This window comes from Vigna unguiculata, chromosome 4 (genome assembly GCF_004118075.2).
Source record: "Vigna unguiculata cultivar IT97K-499-35 chromosome 4, ASM411807v1, whole genome shotgun sequence".
Classification (NCBI taxonomy): domain Eukaryota; kingdom Viridiplantae; phylum Streptophyta; class Magnoliopsida; order Fabales; family Fabaceae; genus Vigna; species Vigna unguiculata.
In genome coordinates this window covers 17,693,474-17,719,384 of record NC_040282.1, presented here as the reverse complement: position 1 = coordinate 17,719,384, position 25,911 = coordinate 17,693,474, and the positions used below count along the sequence as shown (strand labels likewise).

At 34.0% G+C, this 25,911-nt stretch overlaps 1 protein-coding gene across 1 annotated transcript; it reads right to left on the bottom strand.

Annotated features, from left to right (window-relative positions):
* Positions 1 to 997: 997 nt before the first annotated feature.
* LOC114180553 (acidic repeat-containing protein-like) lies at positions 998 to 12,710 on the bottom strand. The gene is made up of 2 exons (XM_028066863.1): positions 12,614 to 12,710; positions 998 to 1,203 (listed from the first exon to the last, which is right to left on the bottom strand). Exons 1-2 carry the CDS (start codon positions 12,708 to 12,710, stop codon positions 998 to 1,000), a joined length of 303 nt encoding a protein of 100 aa, XP_027922664.1.
* Between the last annotated feature and the right edge of the window lie 13,201 nt (positions 12,711 to 25,911).

The following is a 25,911-nucleotide window of genomic DNA, read 5'->3' as shown; positions in this document are numbered from 1 at the left end:
GGTTGGCAAATAGAAACCTAGCTTTAACTCCAAATAGATGGGGATAAAGAATATGCTTCAAGAGATGAAAATGTTGTGGATATATCCATTCAAGACTCTAATATTATAGTTGGATAAGTGACAAGAATGCTTTGATCTTAGATAGTAATTTGTTTTTTTTTCTAATTTTGGTTTGTATTGGTGTTTAACATCATTTTGGATTGTATTTAGATTGTATTGAAGTTTATTTAAATTTTAATTTGACTTAAGAAAAAATTATATTTTATTTTAATTAAGTGGGCTAGTGAGCCAACCCATTTAACCCACCAACCCGTGGTGGGTCGGGTCGGGTTCGAAATTTTTTGGCTCGCTTATAAGTGAGTCGGGTTGGATTGATCCACTAAGTGGCCAACCCGTGGTGGGTCGGGTCGGGCTGGGCCGAGTGGCCCATTTTGACAGCTATAGATACACTTTTTAAGGACAAAATTGTGACGAAACTCACTTCCAAAGCATACAATACTTGGATGTATGATGATTGACAACAATTCTATATTAGAATAAGTTTATTAATTAAAAGATAAATTGTACAAACACGACTAATGGTTTTAACTAGGTAATCTCACATAAGATATCACTACAAGATAATTTGCGTAGAAAATTTGCTTAAGATATTATCTACGAAAGGTTATCTATGAAATATTTTTCGTAGATAATTTTATTTTATCTACGAAAATTACTCGTAGATAAAGGAAAAAGATAAAGGAAAAGTTCATGGGTAAAATAAAAATAAATTATATATGAAAATTTCGTAGATAACGTGATCAGAATCTTTCATATGACAAGTTACAAATAAGTGTAGAAAATAAATATAATAAAAAAATTAAAGAAAGTTATTTTGAAAATGATTACCTACGAAAAAGTTTCATATGTAAAATTTATATAACTTTTTTAATTAAAAATAATGTAACCTAAATTAAACCTAAAATTCCCACAAAACTTTATGTTCTTCCTCCTAAGACTACCCTCCCTCTTGTTGTTTGTCTGCGTCTTTCGCGTCATCAGCATTGTCTGCCTCACTGTCTACATCATCAACGTTGTTCGCATTGCCGTCTGCATCATTAGAGTTGTCCGCGTTGCCGTCCGCGTCATCAAAATTGTGCACGTCGCCGTCATCCGAGACGTCGTCATTTGTACCGTTCGTCTCGTCTTGGTCGTTAGTACCATCTAACCCATCAGCATTGAAGGCAATTAAATTACAAGGTTTTGTCTGCAACCCCTAACTTCCTTTTCGTACAAAATTTCTTTGTTTTATTTCACTCCTCATTAATCTAATTTTGGGTCACAAATCCTATCTCATTGGAACCTTAACTTTCGTGAAGCAAATTTAGTTGCAACAATGAATTTTCTCCTTCTCGACGATGCTTTACGTGACTTGTTGAATGTCTTTATTCTCTATTTGGGGCAAAATTTTTGGTAATGAAATGTTTTGTGTGTTGGTTGACCATGCCACTCATTAGACAGAATTGATGACTCTGTCATTTCCTAAGTGACATCTAATGGTAACAACAAAAGAATAGATAACCTCTTTTATGAAAATAAAAATAAAAATCCAAGAGGATGTATTCGTTTAAGGAAGAGAAGGAAGCAATCGAAATTGAAGAAAGTTAGGTGTCTCACTACATCTTGTTTCTTTCTTAAGGCTCATATAAAACTATCATTATATTTTTACTCCTTTCAGCAACATTAACTGAAACGATTAGTGTTTTCTCACTAATTGTGTTTGTAGCTAATTATTGAACTCAAGTTTAACATACAATGATAGTTATATTTCAGGGTTAAGGTTATCTTTGGATTAAATGAGCTTGTTGGAAAACCTATAAAGTCTGGTTTTGCTGTTGGACTTGGGAACTACACCCATAGTTAGGAACTTGGTAAGACTGTGTTGCTCCCATTACCACACTTTAAATGTACTGTGCAACTTGAACAATAAGACTAGACATGAAAATTGTAAGGGTTGATGTTAACATTATCTTTTATCACACATGAGTTCACTGTACATATTTAAATTTTTATATGAATAGTTGTAATCATCAATTTTTTTGCTACAAGAAATAAAATGCAACTTTACTTCTTTAGAATTAACTATGGTGTTGTATAAGCAAAGTCAATAAAGCCATCTTGTATGTGGATTAACCATAAGGGAGTCTTTTATTAGGGGCAAGGTATGAATAGTGCGGAAATGGAATTGGGGTCAGTGTTGCAGCAAATCAATATGTTTTTTATGTTGTTGCTTTAAGACATATAGTTCAAAATGGATATAGAGGGATTGAACCAAAGAAAGTATAGCCACCTATTAGATGTCAGAATGAGTAAAAGGTAATTTCAATAAACCACCTATTTCATACTTTTATACTTTTATTAGTTGAGAGAGTTAGCTAGTACATGTCTGTTATTTGTTTTTATTTTTTTTTCATACTGTAGATATTTAATTAAAGTACTAATAAAAAATGGTCAATTGGGTTTGATCTTAGGACCTCTGAGAGAGTAGGCAAATGATCTACCACACGCAAAATCACAATCAAGATAAAAACACACTTTCTCTGGAAAAACTCATAGAGAATGATAAACCACTTGAAAAAGCATGAAAATGTTTGAAAATTGCTTGGAAAAAAAAGTGGGACAAGTCACTTTTGAGCTGAAAATGATTTTGAAATGTAGGAACGTAAGGAAGAAATGATGAATAAGCTCTACATGAATTTATTTAATGATTTGTATGGATATTGCACAACTACAAATTGACATAGGATGAGAACCCAACCAATGAGAATTGATAGTCAAACACTATGAGATTAGATGACCGAAGCACCTTGGGCTAAGCCTACACTTATTTTCTGTTGAATGTTTGTTTATGACTTGCACATTAGGAGGTGAGGGAAGGATCAAGGCCATCTTTGTTTTTAATTTTAGCTCGAGCCAAACAACCACCCTGATATTTCAACTGAAAATCCCTTTTGAACCTAAAAACGCACACCTAGCCTGAAAAATGATGAATCATACCTTAATCACTAATAGGGAAGGTGGAACAAAATGTGTGAGTTAGAAAAGGTGACTGAATGGACAAAGGACAACCAATGTAGAGCATAAAGATAGAAAAATCCAATCATAGGCCATGAAAGAGTTGGGTAAAGAAAAGAATGAAAATACCTAAAAAAGGGAGATTGTGATATTTGGAATATTCACTACACATGTATTTTGTGACATCATTTCCTTTTAGTGAGTATTGCTCGCCTTGAAAAATGAATTTCCCTTTATAGCCCAACCATGTTACAAGCTATGTAAAGTCATTAGTGATCCTCACCAAGTTTTGTGTAGTCAATGATTTAACATGAGATACAAAGTTGTATGAAAGGATTGCAAAAAGTTGCTTAGAGTGAAACACTTCAAACTGGGAGGGCAAACTGAAAATCATAATTACACACTAGGGATCCAATGATCGATTTAGGCTGTGCAATTGAAATGTTTAAGCATCTTGAACTGAAATGTTAAGGGTTATATCATCTTATATTATGAATGCATCTCTCTTAAATCCTTTTTTAGTGAAGTCACAACTTTTGAGTCCAACCAATTCCAGTATCTGATCTTTCATAAAATCCAAAGTACTTTGCTTAGCAAAACAAAGGTTTAAAAAGGGGGATTGTGATAAGTGCCCATTTTGCCTATTTTTCACATGCATTTTAGCACTTATATAGTTTGATTTCATTGAATATCTTTTGGATTTTACTCTTTTTCATCTAATTTAAATTAAAAGCATTTGGAAATGATCATGTGTGACAATTTAATGTATTTTTGATGATTTTTTGCAATATTTCGTGAAACAAAGCAAAATGGTTTGACTTGTAGAATCAGTGTTTGAGCAACTTTAAGGTGGTTTCTAGAACATTTGAATTTTGCCTCCACAACTCTAGCAGAAGATATGGTGCTTAAGCCACACAAAGAAAACTTCACCCAAAAGTAACCTCAAGCATCAAGATTAGAGCTAAACCCATGAAGGAAACCCACCATTGAAGGAAAACTTTGTGATCAAATTGCAAGAAATGCACTCAAGCTTGAAGGAAACCCTCCACGGGAGGAAATCTTACATGCTTGGCCATTAGATTGGAGCTACAACCAACCTAGATTTTTCTATAAATTAAGGGGCAAACCCCCCTTCATATCATCTAGATCTTCATCAAGAATTCTTTAGGATCATAGTTTCTCTCTCTAGATTCTTTCTCTTCACTTGTAAAATCTCTTAGAATTTAGAGAAAACACGAGGAAAATGCAATTTCTCCTAGGATGAATTGTTAGAATCATCATGAGTTGTTGAACATCCAAGTGTTGGGATTATATATAAATCTTCTGAAGTTATGAATGGTATTGTTTTATTGTTTTAATTAATTATTCATTCATTTGTTAGTGATTTAATTCACGTTTCATGTGTGATGACTTGATCAATCACCTATTGCATATATAACTTGAGTTAGGCGAAAGCTAACTCATCTTATAAATCTAGTTGAGCCATATGAGGTTGTTAGAAGGTAGACATGTCCCTATATCAATCAGCTGGTGTAAAGAGTCTTAATCAGTAATGCAAAGAGTTCATTCATTAGGGGTAAGACATCACACTTAGTTTGAAAGGGAGCGTGAGCAACAAAAGCCTAGAAAAGTTATGGTTGACTTTTTGCTTTTCCATGGGAAAGAAATATATAGAGGTCTATTTAGATTGGGAGATAAAAGATTAGCAACTTTTTGAGTGCCACCATCTGAGTGAAGAAATAAAGGTCTCCCTAGCTACTTTAAGATTCTAAGGGAATGTCGTGTATTGGTGGACTTCCCTAGTGAGAGAAAGAGGACTCTCCAACTCCCCTCAAGTTGAGTATTAGAATGATATAAAGAGTGTCCTAAGAAGAAGTCACATACCTTCCTACTACAATAGGGAGCTGTTAATTGCCTTTTTAGCAGAAAAAGCTCATCATGTACTGGTAGTTGTTGGGTAGCTGAAATTGGAGCATGTTGTACAAGTCCTTCACTTGCATCAATTATTCCTTCTTCATCCAAAAGGACTACATCATTGTTGCCAATAGTTATATTCTTATTTAATTTTGTCATCTCCACAAAGTCAGCAATTGGATCATGATGAAGGATTAACTTGTTCCTTTTTAGATTTTTGAATATGGTGTGAGTTGATTAAGAAAGCTAAGCGAAATCCCCACTGGACATTAAGATAGCAAGCTATCTAAATGTGAAGGTTCCTTTCACAAAGCTCAAGAGAAGAAGATGATGGATTGATTCAAAACAAAAAGGAAATGGAAAGCACATAAACCATGGAAAACCAAGAACAATTAAAGGAAGAAGAAAACATAAAATGGAAAGAAAAGAAATGGTAAAAATGTGAGAAGCACGCCACTACAAGGCTAGGCTAGAAGCCATGGCAACCTTGAAGATGAGTGGATGTGTGCCGCCACTTGCTATGCAAGATAAGGCTTAAAAGTATTCAGTCCCTAGGGAGGAAACTCTCACAAATGGTTGAGACACAAGAGTGTTTTTACTTCAAAATGTTCAACCCTTTTACATGTCTAGGAGCACCCCTTATATAGAAGAGTTTAAGGGCCTCTAAGCAAATAAAAGATACCTAAGGATGTCTCTACAAAAACCAAACCCTAGCTTCTAGAAACTAGGTCAAATAAGGTTACAAAAATGAGAGACAAAAGAGCTAACTATGGTGTGTGCAAGGCTAATTTCGTTCTAGCATAAAAGGAGACAAAGAATGTGTCTCATATGTCTCCAAAAAGTGGTCAAAGTGTGTTAAAACAAAGGAGACCACATGTACATAGGTACACTTGCTTCATGCCTTTTACTTTATGCTTTATGCCTTTGCTTTACTCTCTCCTCCACATCATTTATGCTCCCCAATCATCATGCGCCACCTAGCATTGCTTTCTTACTCCTAATTAACCTACAAAGCAAATAAACATAGATTAGCATGTTGGCTTAAGTCAAGTCAACTATAGTCAACAAGTCAAACCTAGTCAAAGGTCAACAAGTCAACTAAAGTTGATTCAACTAAGTCAACTTAGGGAATCAAAAATAACAAACACAAATGAAAGGGATGAAGGATTAGTGAACTTCCTTTCTAAACATGCTTAGTCTTCTTAAGCATGTGCCTTCATCCTTGGTTGGGGTCAATCCTTCATCAGATCAACACCTACTGCACAACTTTTATCGAGTGATATAATGTCAAAATCAGTACATGAATCAATAACAGAGGGTATATCAATATGATCAATAGAAAATTCTTGATCAAGGATATAAGAATGATTAGGCATCATAGTAACATAATCCATAATAGACTCTATAGGTTCAATTTTTTACAATTCAATACCATCAAAGTCAGTTTGCACCTCAGGCAAATAAGTTTGAATTTCAACTTCAGAGAAAACCTATATTGTTTCTACACTAGCTACCTCATCAGGATAATTAACAGCCATTTTACACAGTCACTTCTTTGTTGTAGTTGGTGTCTTGTCCAGTAGAGATCTTGCAGCAGCAACATCAATGTAACTCTTATCTTTGAACAAAAACCCATCATAAAATTGCACAAGAAGTAATGACCCATAAATTTGATGATTTGGGTAAGCTATACAGAGCCTATTGAATCTCTCTCAGTAGTGATCCAACTCTTCGTATTGTCCTTGTTCAATGGTGCATATTTGCTTCCTGATAGATGACACCATTGAGGTTGGGAACAACTTCTCTAGAAAACTTCTTTGCATTTTAGTCCATGAAGTGATTGGTGTTGCATAAGTCTTGTAATACAACCAATCCTTTGCTCTGTCCCTCAAAGAAAAAGGAAATGCCTTGAATTTGACCCATTCTTCAACAATTTTAGCTAGTTTAAATATTAAGCACATCATGTGGAACTCCTTGAAATGCATGTGTGGATCTTCTCCATCAACTCCATGGTACTTATGAAGCCTCTTGATCAACTTATATAGGAAATCGTAGTTGCTGACTTCTAAATCTTGTAAGCTTTGAGTGCTTTCATATTGATAGGCTACCTAAGAATTAACCATATCCATTTCAATTGGTACAACCGTATCTTTAAGCCATTTTGTTAGCAGCCTTTTTAGTCGTGTTAAGGCAAAGAAAAACCAAATCCCCCTAATGAAATATAGGGAAACCCTAGGTATCAAATCCAAGGAAATGGTGTGTGTTAAGTTTAACTTGCATAATTTTAAAAAAATAATCTTATTAATAAAGAAAGTAAAACTTGAAAATGTGGGAAAGTAAATAAAATTAAATTATGAAAAAGTGCAGAGTTATTTTAATTGAAACTAAACTATCTAAATGCATGAATGGAAGTATACCAAGAATGCAATGCATGCGTAGAATCTAATGGTAATGGTGAAATGAATTTTAATTGGAATGAAGATGAGCATAGTTGAATGGGATATGGATGAAGATGCAGACCTTATGCAAATTTGGATATTATGCACAATTGAGGAATGATTATGGACCACGAACAATGTTAAAGCCTAGTGCAAATTGAACTTGACACAAGAACAAGAAGATGTGCGTGAATGAAAGGATTCTAGACTTTACCAAGTGCAGAATGGTCCTTGAATATTGGAAAATGGGAGTAGATTTGGGACAACATTGTTAACCAACATGAAGAACTATGAATGATGCAAATGCAAATTTCTCAGTAGGAAATTGTGAATGCAAATATGCAACTAAAAGGCTACACATGTGCCATTATGCAGACGCTGCAGAATGCAAAATCCATGGATCAATTTGGATTCATGATAAAAGTTAGTTAATACACTAAAACCAAACCACGTGTATTTAGAATAGAAAATCGCTTTAAACCAGTGCATGACATCAGTGAACTAGTGCATCTCAACAACATCATGATGAAGGATTATCTTGTTTCTTTTAAGATTATTGAATATGGTGTGAGTTGATTAAGAAAGCTAAGTGAAATCCCTACTGAACATTAAGATAGCAAGTTATCTAGATGTGAAGGTTCCTTTCACAAAGCTCAAGAGAAGAAGATGATGGATTGATTCAAAATGAAAAGGAAATGGAAAGCACATAAACCATAGAAAACCAAGAACAATTAAAGGAAGAAGAAAACATAAAATGGAAAGGAAAGAAATGGTAAAAATGTGAGAAGCACGCCACTACAAGGCTAGGCTAGAAGCCATGGCAACCTTGAAGATGAATGGATGTGTGTCGCCACTTGCTATGCAAGATAAGGCTTAAAAGTATTCAGTCCCTAGGGAGGAAACTCTCACAAATGGTTGAGACACAAGAGTGTTTTTACTTCAAAATGTCCAACCCTTTTACATGTCTAGGAGCACCCCTTATATAGAAGAGTTTAAGGGCCTCTAAGCAAATAAAAGATACCTAAGGATGTCTCTACAAAAACCTAACCCTAGCTTCTAGAAACTAGGTCAAATAAGGTTACAAAAATGAGAGACAAAAGAACTAACTATGGTGTGTGCAAGGCTAATTTCGTTCTAGCACAAAAAGAGACAAAGAATGTGTCTCATATGTCTCCAAAAAGTGGCCAAAGTGAGCTAAAAACAAAGGAGACCAAAGGTACATAGGTACACTTGCTTCATGCCTTTTACTTTATGCTTTATGCCTTTGCTTTACTCTCTCCTCCACATTATTTATGCTCCCCAATCACCATGCACCACCTAGCATTGCTTTCTTACTCCTAATTAACCTACAAAGAAAATAAACATAGATTAGCATGTTGGCTTAAGTCAAGTCAACTATAGTCAACAAGTCAAACCAAGTCAAAGGTCAACAAGTCAACTAAAGTTGATTCAACTAAGTCAACTTTGGGAATCAAAAATAACAAATACAAATGAAAGGGATGAAGGATTAGTGAACTTCCTTTCTAAATATGCTTAGTCTTCTTAAGCATGTGCCTCCATCCTTGGTTGGGGTCAATCCTTCATCACATCACACCCAAACAGAATGTGCATGTGCTATGATACAAATCTAGAAATTAGATGGCAATAGAGAACTAACATGAATGCAACACTGAATTAGATGAAAATATGCATGAAAATCTATATCAATTCAATTCAAGATCCAAGATAGAGTTCACGTGTTATTCATGCCCCTATAATTGAACCAAGCTTAAAGTGATATCATGATATGGCAAATGCAAGTAAATCATGTGCATGCTTTGGAATTCATGTAAGCTCAAGCTGATCTCAAACAAGGGTTCTTAATTAACTGTTAACCAAAATTCAATTCAGGATTTAGGATTCCAATTCAATTCACTCAATGTGCAAGTTCGAGATTATATTAAAATGCAATGCAAATGCTAATGGCATATTGGGGTAACAACTCATAGCAACAAGGCAATACAACTCCTTTTCAAGTGCAGTGCAAGGCCAAATAAAAATCTTAACCCACTAGTAGGGGTGGTCATGTATTGGATTTTTAATGATCCAATTCCATCTAGTTTAGATCCAAATAATTGGATAAGATTTTCGATCCAAATCCATTTTTTCATCAAACCTAGTTTGAATTTTTTTTAAATCTAGATCCAAATATTTAGATCAAGATTTAAATATAGTCCAAATATTTGGATCAAGTTCAAAATCAAGAATTCATTTTTGATATAAGAAATTTAAATTGAATTTTCTAAAACTTGTCTCCTTAAGGCCGACAAGATACAATTATGCTAGAGTTGTCAATTTTGCCCAACCTACAGGACTAGGGCCAAAAAAGCCCCCCATTAAAGAAGCCCACGGGGCCAAGAACCACACAAAAGTCGTGTGGGTCAAGCCCCACCCATGGGCTTTCTTCTTAAACATGAAAAATATATTATTAAACTTTTTGTCGTCGGCTAAGGGTCGATAGGTCTAGGACCCATCCAGGCCATCAGGCCAGGTCCAGCCAACCCGTCTAGGTCGTCGGGTCAGCCCGATTTATCTGACTAGTTGTGCTGGCCCAACCTCACACTATCGGGTCGTTGGGCTCGCTTGGCCCATTAGGGTCGTTGGGCCTGCCCGATTCGTACAAGTCATTTTGGCATGGCTCGTCCGAGTTGTCGAGCCGACTTGGCCCATTAGGGTTGTCGGGCCTGCCCAGTCCATACAGGTTGTAACATCTTGGCCAGATATTACTAATTTAAATAAAATAAAGTAAAATAATATTAATTATGCCATTATTAAATATGCCTTAATAAAATGTCTCAAAATTCAAAACCATAAATTAAACTCTAGGTTTACATAGTTCAAAACTGATCAACTAAATGTTTACAACATAGTCAAATATAGTTATAAAACTTCCCAAGCTAGCCCTTCTTCAGCTCTAAGCGTTACTAGCTCCACTTGAAACAATGTCTGCTCCCGTGTAACGAATTACACGATCATCGCTAAACACACACAAAAAGGGTGAGCTCATGTAATAATATAAACATATAATTTAATACATAGAAGTTCACCCAAAATTACTTTATTCCAGCCAATGCTTAACCAAGAAACCTTACTGCCCTACGCTTTCCAACCCACAATTTCTTGACCATGGACCTAGGATATATATGCTTCCACGAACTTGTCTGCTCGTGGTCCTGCCTCTACAAACATCCCCGCTCGTAATCCAACTCTACAGACCTCCCTACCCGTAGTCTAACACACGTGATCCAACAACTACAAACATCCACACTCGCAACAACCCTCAAGTTTGAGCATGAAACATATGAACCTCCCCATTCGTATCCTCACACAAGAGCATCATAATATGAACCTCCCCACTTATATTATCATGTGTTCACCACCAGCCATGAACCTACCTGCTCATGACATAGTCAAGCATCTCCTAGTCTAAGTCCACATCTCAACACATTCAAAAGAAATTAAGAAAAACACATTACCTTATACAAGATACACACTCAAGCTGGTTTTAGGGATTCCAATGCTTCCACGAACCTATCCGCTTGTGGTCTAACTCTACGAACCTCCCCGCTTGTAGTCCAACTCTACGGACCTCTCCACCTGTAGTCCAAGACGTATGATTCATCCAGCTATGAACCTCCTCGCTCACAGCAACTCTCAAGTGTGAGAACGGAACATATGAACGTCCCTGATCATATCCTCACACGAGAGTATCATTAATATGAACCTTCCCGCTCATATTAACCACGCGTTCCATCACCAATCACGAACCTACTCGCTTGTGATACAGTCAAGCATATCTAGACCAGGACCAACACAACAAGACATGCAAAATGCAATAATAACAAACACTGCCATGTGCTATCGCCTGGCGCTGCCTAAGCGCTGCCAGGCGACATTCTAGCGTAGACTGTTTGGTGATCTCAACATGTCGTTGGACGCTGCACGGGACACACCACTAGGCGCCACACCAGTAACGTGAGAGTTGCTGGTTTGTGCACCCCAAGACAGGTTCTAATGACCCAAACACCACATGTCAACCAGAGCACCGAAACCACAAATCCATTTATCCTAGCATGGCCCAATCACACTGAAGCATCCAATACTAATCATATTGTTAGGGAATTCAAACCAATAATCACGAGTAACATATAACTCTAGCTACAAAACTCCAATTCAAATCTCCACCGTTGAAAGTAAAGAATAACATGTTATGGATCACATGTCAAACTTTCAGGTAAATCGGACGACTAACGAAATGAGACATATAGTTTTACGAAAATTGCGCAGATTAGAAAAATCGTAGTCGCCCAACGACTAGATCTTGCCGCCCAATGAAACAAGACCAGAGACCTAGCGCCTAGCAATAGGAAACCACCACCCGGCGGTCCCTATTGCGTGTAAAACTACCCAAAACCAAAGGTGTACGTTCAAAAAAAAAACTACAAAGTCACAGAAAACGAACCAATCCAATTCGTATCGCTTGGTGGGCCTTCATTGTCGTCAGGCGATTTATGGGCAGAACCCAGAATCTTAGTTCAAATATCATTCGTCGCCTGACAGGCCTTCATTATCGCCAAGCGGTTTCTGAAAAATTCCTGAAACACGAAAAATCTATAAACTTGGTAGAAACAAAACACACAAATGTATCCCATACATTACACAATTATATAATTAAAGTTTAAAGCACGAAGTGCAGCTCCCCTAATCTGGAATTTCTGCTTCCAAAGGCACTCCAAGTGTTGGAATTTCTGCTCCCAAAGGCACTCCCAAACACCACAGCCACCCAATTACCTAATACCTACACATCTAGGATTATATTATCACGCACCATGGTCAAGCATATTATTAAAATAATAAAATAATTAATTTACATACAAATGGCATACACAGGACTTGAATCCAAGTCCTTTAATCATGGCCATATACTCTCAACCACTTAAGCTAGTATTTCTGCTTGTCATAACTTCTAGCATTTATTGCCATAGAGATCCCATTACCCTCATTTACTAAATAATTATTTATTTAATTATTTAATTTTCTCGGATCTTACACAGGTTGTCGGGCACGACCTGTCCGAGTCGTCTAACCAGCCTAGCCCATATAGGTCTTCGGACCCATCCAACCTATTTGTGTCTTTGGGCCCGCCCAACCCGTTCAGGGGTTCATACCCAATGACTTATCTGAGTCATCAAGCCCGCCCAGCCTGTTCTGGTCATCGGACCCATCCGGCCCTTCAAGGTCGTCGGGCCTGCTCGGTCCGTACATGTCGTCGAGTACGGCCTGTCCGAGTTTGGATATAGCCTAGTCCATCTCAACCTTTAGCCTAGCCCAACTAAAAATTTCTATTAAAAATTTAGATTGGATTTTTTGGATTATCCATATTTGAAAATCTTGATTTAGATAATGAATATTCAATCCATAAAATATATAAAATGTCAATTAGATTGAAATCCAGATCCAAAAAAATGGATTTTAAATGGATTGGATTTTCAATAAAATGGAATTTAAATGGATTGGATCAGAGCAAAAGTGGATCAAATCAAGAAAATTAGATTTTTTGTCCACCCCTACCCACCAAAAACCTTGATTCTATATAGAAAAACGAAATAGATCATGCAATGTTGATGTAGGATGCAATGGAAACTAAAATGCTAGTGGTGCATAATGACTAAAATGAAGGGATTAGGACACTGATGCAAGACTTTAGAATATTAGGATACTAAATTAAATTTATGAAGGCCATGCATGAGTTGAGGGCTAAACACTCAAAATGATTAACTAACCCATAATTTCTAGCCTTTAAAACTCCCACGTAATAGTATAAGCATTAATGAATGGATTTAGCCTTGTCACACCGGATGGTTAAGATAATATGCACTCCTATTATAAACAAAGAAAATAACATGGCAAAATCATATAAAATGCATGGAAATAAAATTCCCTACCACAATTACAATAGAAAACATGATCCTAAACTACTTGTTACATGAATTTAAAGCAAAGACAGTAGAATTAAATTAATGCAGAATCTCAAATCAGTAACAGAATGACAACCAAAGAAAACAAATTTAAATATCGTAGAACAAAAGTGAATGTGGAAACTAATTTGGTTATCAAACTAAAGTTCTTTTGCACTCGAGAAGACATTTCAGGAATGTATGCCCACTTTGAGTTCATATGGATTCCAAAAAGGAACTAAAATTATGTGAAAAACAAGAATCCTACTTAAAACACTAAATCAGTAGCACAAATTGAACAGAAACAAATGTAGTGATTTAATCATGGACTATTCTACACTCGAGAAGACCACTCGATAAAATGTGCCCACTTTGGGGTCACTTGGTTTTCAATCCTTAAAGTGTGCAATGTTCATCCATACTTAAGTCACTAACTTGGAAACATGAAACTACAATAACATTAAGAAAGCAATAAGCAAAATTAAAATGATTTTGAAATGAGAAACCTAAAAAGAAAACTTAAACTTCAGCAAAACATAAACAAACACGATTCACAACTAGAATTTAGTCATTGTATTTCACTAAAAAAATCAAAGGAGGATTACATGAGTTCAAGAATAGTGCTAAAATTAAAATGATGCAAGGAACTCACTTAGCAATCCCGACCACTTTGTGTGGGTGAAAGACTAAGTAGACCTACTGACACACTAGGGAAAAATCCAATCTCTAAAGGCCTTTTTGTGCTCATCAAAGATGGAAAAAACCCTATTATAGTATACTTTCTCCCCCTTGCGCAAGAACCTTGAACCCTAGCTCTTACCACAAAAGTCTAGCATGTATATTCTAGAACTCACGTTTACAAAACCTAATCATGCCCTTTAAAAACCCCTAAGGAAAAATTAGAAAAACAAACAGAAATTGCAATCCCAATTCCCTGCATCTCGAAACAGAATCACAAACCTTGAATCAGAGATCTTACGCCCTTGATCAACTTGACTTTTCCCTTTTTTTTCTCCACGAATTTTCCACGCTCTCACTCTAATTTGATCTTCCAATTGTCTCCATCCATCATGATCAACGTTGGCTCCCTTCTCTAAAACTAGGATCTCACGTATCATATTCATGCATCAGAGCTTCCATTTTGCTTGTGTAGTGGAGTAGTGCTTAATTATGATGTGTGTTTTGCTTCTTGCGTTTCACCAAAACAAAGGATCAACCATGATTTTAGTAAAACGGTGTGTTATGATGAACATGAATGAAGGCTTGGGAAAATTGCGGTTGACCAAGGCAGGGGATGCTTCGCAAAATCAAACAATTGGAATTAAGGGCTCACATGCAATTAAGCAAGAATAAAGGGTCTCCTAGCAAAACAACTTTTATTAAAATGGAGTTTTAAACAGGGCAAATTAAATGAAACAAAATACTATTAAAATTAACCCTTTTATCACATTTTTTGTGAAAACTCCAGTTTTCTAAATGCTCAACAAAAACTAATTAAATAAAGATAAAAACAAATTTATTTAAACTAAAACAAAACCTTTTTCTAAAAGGAAAATAAGCAAAATTAGAGTGCTAAGAGGAGCTTATGGATAAACTCCAAAGGGGCCAACAATAGAACATGAGTGTGGAAGAGTATAGACAAAAAATGAAGCTCTATATGATAAGGGTGGGAACTAGGGAAGGGGAAGAAACCACTATTTCTAGGTTTTTAAGTGATCTCAATCTTGACATTAGTGATAGAGTGAAATTGTTGCCCTATCAATACTTAAATGACTTGGTACAAATTTGGATTAAGGTAGAACAATAACATTTGAGAAAAGGTTTGACAGATAACCACTCAAGCTCATATGTCAAGATTTGAGAAAAGAGAGGAGCCCCCTAGAAAATTTGAGAAAGGAAAGGAGAAACACAGGGAGGGATCATCATCAACTATGCACACAAGTGAGATTAAGTGTTTTAAGTGTCAAGGTAGAGGTCATATATCATCACAATGCCCCTCCAATAAGACCAAAATCCTAAGGGGTGTTGATGATATAATAGTGAAGAAAAGAAAGAGAAAAGTGTAAGTGAGGATGAGAGTGAGGGAGAAGATTCCTACCCTTGTGAGGGAGACCTCCTTATTATGAAAATAGTTCTAAAAAATCAACCTAGTCCTCAAGTGATGAAGGCTTGATCCCTAACAAGGATGATGACTCATGACACATGCCTAAGAGAAAGGGAGTTCCTTAATTCCTTTTCATTGTTTTATTTCTTTAGTTTGAATTCCATGAAGTTGACTTGGTTGACTATTTTAAGTTGACTTATTGACCTTGACCTTAGGTTGACTAGTTGACCCAAAGATTAGCTTAGCCTAAAGCCAACATGTTAATCTAGCTTTATTTGTTTTGTAGGATAACTAAGGAGGTGACGCACAAAGTGGATAAGTGGCATATGAAGACAAGTCCATACAGAGGAGAGAGAGATGGCAAAGCTTTCAGAAACATTTAGAAAGGATGACCACATGCCTTGGCCACCAAGAAGTCTAGAAACATCTAGAAGAGCATCCACCATGCCTTGGCCAAGAAGGCTTCTAGAATGTGTCCATGTGTTCCTTTGTTGACCTACTTTCTAGACACTAGTTTCGCCATTTGTTACGTAACCCTTTTGAGATTATTTGTTTTTGCTAAGAGACCCCTAGACACTTCTATTTAATGGTACCTCTAACACTTGTACAAGAGGTTGAACATTTTGGAGAAATCAAACACATTTGTGTATCAACCTTGTGAGAGTTTCCTCCCTAGGGAGTTAATGCTTTTAGCCTTATCTTGAATCTTGATTCAAGTGGCGGCACCATCACTTATCTTTAGTAGAGTCCATGGCTTTGCCTCTCCCCTAACGTGGTGTGCTTCTTACACCTTTTCCATTTCTCTTCTTGCCATTTTATTACTTTCTTCTTCCTTTAATTGTTCTCAGTTCTTATATGTTTATTCACATTTTATCTTCTTTTTATTTTGAATCAATCTATCATCTTCTTCTTATGAGCTTTGTGAAAGGAACCTTTACATCTAGATAACATGCTATCTTAAGGTCTAGTGGAGATTTCACTTAGCTTTCTTAATCAACTCACACCATATTCAATAATCTTTAAAAGGTCAAGATAATCCTACATCATTAAGTCTTGACCCAAAGAGAGAACATCTTTCATACAAGATGTAAAGTTTCAAACAAAACATGTTCTCTCATTATGGATAGTGGCTCATGTTACAATAGTTGTAGCACTAGGTTTGTGGAAAAATTGGGTCTCACAATAATCCAAAACCTTACAAACTTCAATGGCTTAATGAAGAAGCGGATTTGAATGTGGACTAACAAGAGGAGGTCAAGCTCTCTATAGGAAACTATGAGGATAAAGTTCTTTGTGACATAATACCTATGGAAGCTTGTCACATTCTCTTAGGTTGACCTTAGCAATTTCACAAGAAAACTATGCACAATGGTCTTACCAATGAGACTACTTTCCAACACAAGGAAAAGAAGTTTGTTCTTCATCCCCTAGCACCTTTTAAAGTGTTTAAGGATCAAATACAAATGAAGAAACTAAGGGATGATGAGAGAAAAGAAGAGAGCATGTGCAAAGAGTTGGGGGAGCAAGCTCCCAACGCATGCATTCATGAAGAGGGGGAAAGTAGTGCTCCTCCCAAGGTCACTCAAAAGGAGAAGAATTTATCAAAGGAAACTCTCCTTTGTAAGTAACTTTCCTACCTTCTCTTTTGTGAAGGAGTACTTTCATGCATTTGTTCAAATCTAGAATCCAAGTATCCATCTCCTTTGAAAAAACTTTTATGAGAATTTGATGATATGTTCCCCCAAGAAGATCCTAAAGGTCTTTCACCAATTAGGGGAATGGAGCATCAAATAGATTTTGTTCTTAGGGCAAGCTTACCAAATAGGTTAACCTATAGAACAAATCCCCAATAAACAAAGGAGATTGAGACTCAACTGCAATATTTGTTAGACAAAGGATGGATTCAAAAGAGCTTAAGTCCATGTGTCGTACTTGGGTTATTAGCCTCTAGGAAAGATGGAAAGTGGACAATGTGTTGTGATTGTAGGTTATCAACAACATTACCATTAAGTATAAGCACCTAATTGGATGAGTTGCATGGGTTCACTATATTTTCCAAAATATACTTAAAAGTGGTTATCACCAAATAAGAGAGGGTGATGAGTGTAAAACTGCATTTAATACTAAATTTGGTCTTTATGAGTCGTTAGTGATGCCATTTGGCTTAACTAATGCACCTAAAACATTCATGAGGCTAATGAATCATGTCCTTAGGGATTGCATTGGGAAATTTGTGGTTATGTACTTTAATGACATCCTAGTGTATAACAAGAGTCTTCATGATCTTCTAGGACATTTGAAGGTTGTTCTCTCCACTTTGAGGGATAACCATCTTTTGGAAACAAGGAGAAGTGCACATTTTGTGAGGATAATATAGTCTTCCTAGGATTCATAGTGAACAAGCATGGTGTGCATGTTGATCCCACCAAAGTCCAAGCCATTCAAGATTGGCCAACTCCCTAAAAGGTAGGAAAAGTTAGGAGTTTTCATGGTTTAACATCATTCTATAGGAGATTTGTCCCTAACTTCTCAAGCATAGCTTCACCACTTAATAAGTTGGCGAAAAACGATGTTAAATTTGTGTAGGAATAAGATAAGAGTTAACTTTCAAACAACTTAAGGAGAAGCTCACCAATGCACCCATTCTATCTCTTCCAAACTTTTCAAAAAATTTTGAGATAGAATATGATGCAAGTGGTATGGGAATAGGTGGAGTTTTGTTATAAGAGGGGCACCCCATTGCCTATTTTAGTGAAAAATTCAATGACGTCACTCTTAACTACCCTAACTATGTTACGAAGTTGTATGCTCTTGTGAGGTTACTTCAAACTTGGGAGTACTATCTCTAGAAGGCACAACCTTTTCACAAAATTTGGATCATAAATTCTTGGTTTTGATCACATATGAGAGTTGTGTGAACAAGATGACTTCTTTTCCTCCATTTTTTCTAGTTATCAATAGAAGGCTCAAGGGGGTTACTATGTGTCCAAAGGGTACTTGTTTAAAGAGGGTAGGTTGTGTGTGCCTCAAGGTTACCATAGGAAACTCCTCATCAAGAAGTTACATGAGGGAGGTCTCATGGACCATTTTGGAGTTGATAAAACTCAGAAAATTCTTTAAGAGAAATTGTATTGGTCTTATATGAGGAAGGAAGTTCAAAGACATTGTCATAAGTGCATTGCATGCTTGCAACCCAAGGCTAAGACTATGCTTCATGGTTTGTAATCCCCCTACCCATTGCTTCATCTCCATAGGAAGACATTAGCTTGGATTTCATCCATGGTATACCCAAAACTCAAGGGATTTGACTCTCTCTTTGTGGTTGTGGATAGGTTTAGCAAGATGACTCATTTTATATCATGCCATAAGGTAGATGATGCAAGGTACATAGAAAAACTCTTCTTTAGAGATGTGGTGAAACTCTATGGTTTGCCTAAAACCATTGTTTCTAATAGGAATTCTAAGTTCCTCAGCCATTTTTGGAAGACACTTTGGTCTAGGCTAGGAACCAAGCTTCATTTTTTCACCTCTAGTCACCCACAAACCAATGGGCAAACCGAGGTGGTGAATAGGTCTTTAGGAACCATTTTGAGGTCTATTTTGAAAGGAAACCGCAAGTCTTGGGATGAATACCTCTCCACATTAAGTTTGCATATAATAGGGTGGTTCACAAGACCACTAAAATCTCTCCATTTGAGGTTGTATAAGGCTTCAACCCTCTCACTCCTTTAAACTTCATACCTTTTCCAAATCCTAGTGACTTCATTCATAAGGAATGGGTATCTAGGCTTGAATTTGTGAAGAAAATGCATGAGAAGGTGAAGTCTCAAATACAACACCAAACTGAGAGATACACCAAGCAAAACAACAAGGGTAAGAGGGAAGTGATTTTTGAGGAAAGAGCTTGGGTTTGACTCCATTTGCCAAACTAATTCAAAATGAAAACTTCTTGTTATAGTTTCTAAACACTTGTCTATTTCTATTGAAAAACCTTTATCTTGAATTTTTCAAAGTATTATTTTGACCTAGAGAAAAATTTGCTAGACTTTTCTAGATCAACAATTTTATTTTCACAAATATTGCAATTTTCACACTCAACAATTATCGTTTCACCTTTTCCAAAGCTAGACATTTTTGTTCTCCACGTATCTTCCTTTTGTTGAGATTGTTCAAGTTTTTGTTCAAGAACTTTATATTCAATTTTCAGTTTATTATTCAATGTTAACAACTTTTCAGATTCAATATAAAGTTGTTGAAAAGTAGTATGCATTTCATAATATTCATTTAGGTCACTAAAATTACTTACCTCGCTACTTGTGGATTTATTGTCTACCATTAAGCCAATGTTTGCTTCTTCACCCGAAACACTTGAGATAAATAAAGAGCTTGAATCATTCTTTTCCCAAGCTATGTAGGCTTTCTTCATATTTATAAATTTCTATCTTTGTTTTCTTCACTTTTCTTTGAATTTTGGCACCCGACTTTAACATGACCTGTTTGACTACATCCGTACCACTTGTAATTTGAAACAAAATTTGGTTCTCTTTTTTATAACTTTTGTGATGCCCTTTGTTTTTGTTCTTCATGAACTTTGTGAATTGCTTCATCATAAAATTCATATTTTCACAGTTTGAGCCATTGTCCTCTTCATGACTCTTACCCTTTTAGATTTCATATTTAAAGGCTATATATTTCTTTTCCCTTTCTTCTTCCTCATTGAGTCCTCTCAACTCCAACTCATGTTCTCTTAGCTTCCAAATAGAGTAGTCATAGACATGTTGGTAAGATTTTGTGACTCCATTATGGTAGTGGCCTTTGGTTGCCAAGTCTTGTTCAAAGATTTCAACATTTTTATATTTAACTCATCAATGTCAAATATTTTACCCACAACTCAACAAATTGAGCTACTTCCAACTATACAACTAATGCAAAGTGTCCAAACAAAAAAACATATATACTCATTGGAGAGAGAAAAAAATGATAGATATGAAAGAATAAGCATCTTGTATTATGTTCTCTCCCATTTTTTCTTTTTATTACTATTTGATTATATCATTCCTACTTTACATACATTATCTTCCTTAATTATTAATATAACTATCTATAATTTTATTGTAATAATTATATTTCATTTTAATATTTTTTAATTATTAATGCTATTATTACTATTAATATTGTTATTATAGTTACAATCAATGGTTATATTTTATCTTAACTAGAATTATGACCCATGCAACGGGTTAATATTTAGATGAATGAATTTTGTTTTTTTATAGTAAATGAAAAAAAAATAAAGAAATTAAAAATAAATATTAATAGTAATGATAAATATGATTTAAAATAAATGATATTAATTTTATCATATTTATAAATAAATGTAAAAAGTTATGTGGATTATAACAATACTAATTGTAGTAATTATTATTTTGTCTAATATAAAGTTTTAACTTTTTAAACATTTATATATGTACATGCTATAATAATGTATACAAAATTTCTGATTGATTTCATAGGTTAGAAGACCATCATAATCTACAATATAAAATTGATATAACTTTATTAAATTTAAAATTTGATCAAAAAAACAAAAAAAATGCAATACAATAATTGACAAATAATCAAAATAGTATAAGATTAATTTGAATACCTCATATCAAATATTTTTAAATATTTATTTGTAAATCACATTTGTAGTTGTAGTGGCTAGTTACATTTTCATCCATAATTAGTATTTTTAATCCAATCTTATTTTTTATTTCACTCTAGAATTTGTTACATATAGTTGTCCATAAATGAATATGAGGCGAGAAAGATAAAGTCCACCTTTAGAGAGGGTTTGCGTTTGTCTTTTGTTATATGTATTAGTCACATAACTACAATAAAAAAATAATATAATTAAAATCTAGCTACTATACATCACAAAAATTTTCAATTAAAATTTAATACAATTATAATTTCCTAATTTTGCAACCACAATTATATATATATATATATATATATATATATATATATTATTTATATATTTTTTATATTTATATTTATAAAGAGTAAAGAAGCAATACATAAAGAAATGCTAATAATCAATAATACATTGTCTATGACATAAATTTTGGATGAGAATATATCAATTTATATCAAAACTTAATCCTAAAAAAATTAATAAGAAAGATTTAAAATTACAAAATTATATTACTTTTTTTATGAAAATAAAATAATTATTATAAATTATCAATTTAAATTATAAATTACAAAAAAATAATATATATATATATATATATATATATATATATATAAAGATACATTTGAAAATTTGAAAGAACCAATACATTAAAAAAAAGAATACAATCCCGAGAACTCCAAACATAATACAAAAGATACTATTTGACCGTATCAAAACTCCTCATGATATGATCAAATTTTACTGGAAACCAATAAGTCTAACTGTTTGCAATAAATACGTTTCGAATCTAAAACTTGAAATAACAAAAAGTAAATAAAATAAAAATTAAGAATTAAAAAGTCTTTATATATATATATATATATATATATATATATAAAGATACATTTGAAAATTTGAAAGAACCAATACATTAAAAAAGAAGAAGAATGCAATCCCAAAAACTCCAAGCACAATACAAAGGATAGTATTTGACCGTATCAAAACTCCCTTGATATTATGTCAGTTGTAAAACTGTGCAACTGAATCCATGGAATTATGAGTAAATATAATCAAGATTAATAACTCCTCAATTAATGTGTGCTTTCTAGCAACAAAATTACAACAGGCAAAAAAATAATGGTTCAAAGACATGGGTTGCAAGACTCCCGTAAAACAAAACCTACATTTTCTCTATAGTACGTAATAACTTGTCAACTCGCAGTGACCTTAAAATCAATCGGAAACTGATTAATCGAATGAAATTGACAATCTCATTTGCTAGCCTCAACAAAGAACAATTGTTATCGACTTGCAATGAAACTAGCAATCTTATTTCCAGAAGCGACCACGATGCTTCTGTTCTTGCATTCTCCTGCATCATTTGGAAACACCCAGAGTGAAAATGTTAGTCAAAGAGAACATGATGAATTACTAATGTATCAACTAAAAGCACAAAAAGAACCTTCAGCCACCAACACGAACTCAATCTCAATGATTGAACAACAATTTCATCACAATCTTATGGGGATATACATAAAATACCCAACAAATATAGTTTGACTTCACATCCAACACTTATGGGAATATTTTAAAGCTAGTACAGACTATCTCAATGCATCCAAATCCTTAAATAAAATGGTCGAAACTTGGGTTGGGTGGAGGGTTGAACAACAATTATAAATTATAATATCTATGAAAACCACCCCATCTGTTTCCCACTCCCAAAATCCCATTGTGGAATATTACACATTTTTTATTTGCAGTTCATTGAATTTTTTCTTTTCAATGGAAGAAACCTATTTCACCTAGGCCTATCCATGATCATTAGACATAAAACGATACTATCTGTGCTCAATGTCCACTTAAAAATTCTGCACGATCTTGTTACAAAATTCTGCTCTAGTTTTTATTTGCTTGGCTCTTATACACTTTTCATTATGTTGTAACGTCATAATTCCTTCTACATCCAATCATCGAATCTTAAGAATAAGAATGATGATATAGTAAAATTTGATAGAAGTAACATGACAATATGTTGTGATAATAAAACAAAAATGTCTTGTTAATAAAACAATGCCTCTGCTGGAAGATCACAATGCAACTAATGAACTTACTCTGATCTTGAAGGGCCAAGAGACATAAGAGTATGGAAAATGGCTTCTGAAGTTCCATCAACCACACTAACAACCATTATTGCAAGGTGATAATCATATTTATGGAGAAAGGACAATATTAAAAAAAGTCATATTTCTACTCCAAATATAAAAAATAGTTACTGAGATCAAATTCTGCCAACCTTCCCAAGTTCCCACCAGAATCCTTGTCTTTTGATTCCTTGAATAGTCGTAAACCTTCGTTATGCGACCATAAAATCATTCATACCACTTTTACCCTGCTGTAGTACTTATGTGAAATTTTAAAACAGCTTTTACAAAACAATGACAACCCAAACAACAGAAGAAACTATTTGGGTGAGTCTGAAAGGATGGTACTGCAAAAATAATCAAAAGATCACGCATAAGCTATATCACCAAAACATAGATCACATATAAAAAATTAGATCACTCTACCTAAAGGATTGCCATCTCCTCTTAGAACAACCTACAACATCATCTCCTCCATCGGGCACACCCTTTGAAGTTCAAATTAATAATGTAATCCTTCATTTGAAACAATTCCACCTCAGGCTTAAAACATTTCAGATCACATACCTTTAATGATGCTTCATGGAAAGATTGAATCCGCCTCACCGCTTCTTCAGGACGGCTTGCTCCTAACTACATAACACTCGCACTTAGCAATTCAACGACATAATTTCAAACAGAAAAACTCTGCATCCTAAACATAACAGCGACCTCACCTTTAACTGATCATTGTGATTTGAAGTGTTATAGAGACTAAAAATGAAAAAAAAAACTGCAATCAGCATAACGAATGAGCATGATGCGTACAGGAAATGAACTTCAACCTGATGCGCATAGGAAATTGAAAGAATAAGAAAACATGTTAAATAAAGAAAAATGTGCATAACCTGGATTTAAGTGGAGTAGCTTTGAACAATCTGGATCCATTATCGCGTCTTTACTCCGCAATACAACAATCTAATGGAAGAGAATGAACGATAAAAAAACCCAAACAAAATGAACAAAAAAAACAGAGAAATTTGGATCTATTGGAAGAGAATGTACGGTAAAAAAAAACCAAAACCTTCTTCGATCTTTGGACTTGAAGACTTCTTCGATCTTCTTCTTCGTCAGTGAAGGCATGACCAAAAAATAAACAAAAACGAAGTTGGAAAAAACATAAAAATAATCATCTACACACAAAAAAAACAAACAAAACCTTACCAATTAGTAGTCGAATAAGCCAATGATGAAAAGAAATTGTGAGAACAATCACTGAAATGATGAAAAACAACATTTAGGGTTTAAAATTGAAAAAGGTTTGAGATGGGTACTTGCGAGATGAAATCCTATAATGCAGTATAGTATACACATTTTGTAGGGTTTCAGTGATGATCGAGGAGTAAGAAAAGCGTAGAGTTTCAATGATGAATATGGAGAGTAGGATTGGAAGAAGAAATGAGAAAGAGATAGTAGGGTTTGATATGGCAGTGAGGTGGAAAGTGGGAAAGAGATGTTAGGGTTTGATACGGCAGAGAGATGGAAAGTGAAGAGACTTTTAGAAAAAAAGTGAGATAGGATTTTGTGCTGTGTTTTGGTTTTGAGAGGGAAAAAAAGTGAAGTTGTATACGTGGCAAGTTGAGGAAATGACACGTGTAAGAATTATTTAAAGAGGTAAAAATTATTTGAATTTTGAAATGGAAGATTGTCTGAGAAGATGCCACGTGTAAGAAGTTACTTTTTGTGATCCTTTCAATTGTATTATAAATAGATTAGTTAATTTAATTATTAATATTAATATTAATATTATTGTTCATTTAATTAATAATTATATTATAATTCTATTTTTTCTTTAATTATTATTATTATTATTATTTAATGTTATATATATTTTGTTTTAACGTTATTCTTAATCAATCATTGTATGATTTAAGTTATTATGTATTTTAGTTTAACCTTTTCGTTGAATTAATAATATTAATAACATTAATATTATTTAATATTATCATATGTCGAGTTAATAATTATATTTTTTTTTTAATTTATTCAATTTATTATTATTCTTTAATTACAAATTTTGCATTGGAACTTATTGTAAACTCAAAAAATTTATCATACTTTATTATTTTCATTTGGAGGTTTTGTGTTTCAATATTGGATTATTTTTTTAATTATGGTGATTTAGTAATTATAGTGACTAATTTAGATACCAATTTATAAAATAAAAAATTATTAGTTACTAAAATAGTCAATATTATGAATAAAAAATTATAATTGGTCACTAAATTATTTTTTGAAATTAATTACTATGATTTTAGCTACCAAATAAAATTAGCCACTAGAAAGTTATTACTAAGGTTTTCGCTACCAAAATGAATTAGTTTTTAAATTAGTCTCTAATTAATTAGTGACAAATTTAATGGTATTTATGTTATATTTTATTTATGATGTTTATTAATAACTTTCAAATATATGAAAAATATCATTTTTTTTCATACAAATTAAAATATTTAAGTCTTTTAGTGTAAACATTTTTGTTTGATACATGAACCATTATAATTTTAAATTTACTTACTTGCTAATACTAAATAATGTAATTTTTCTTAATTAATTATCATCAAGT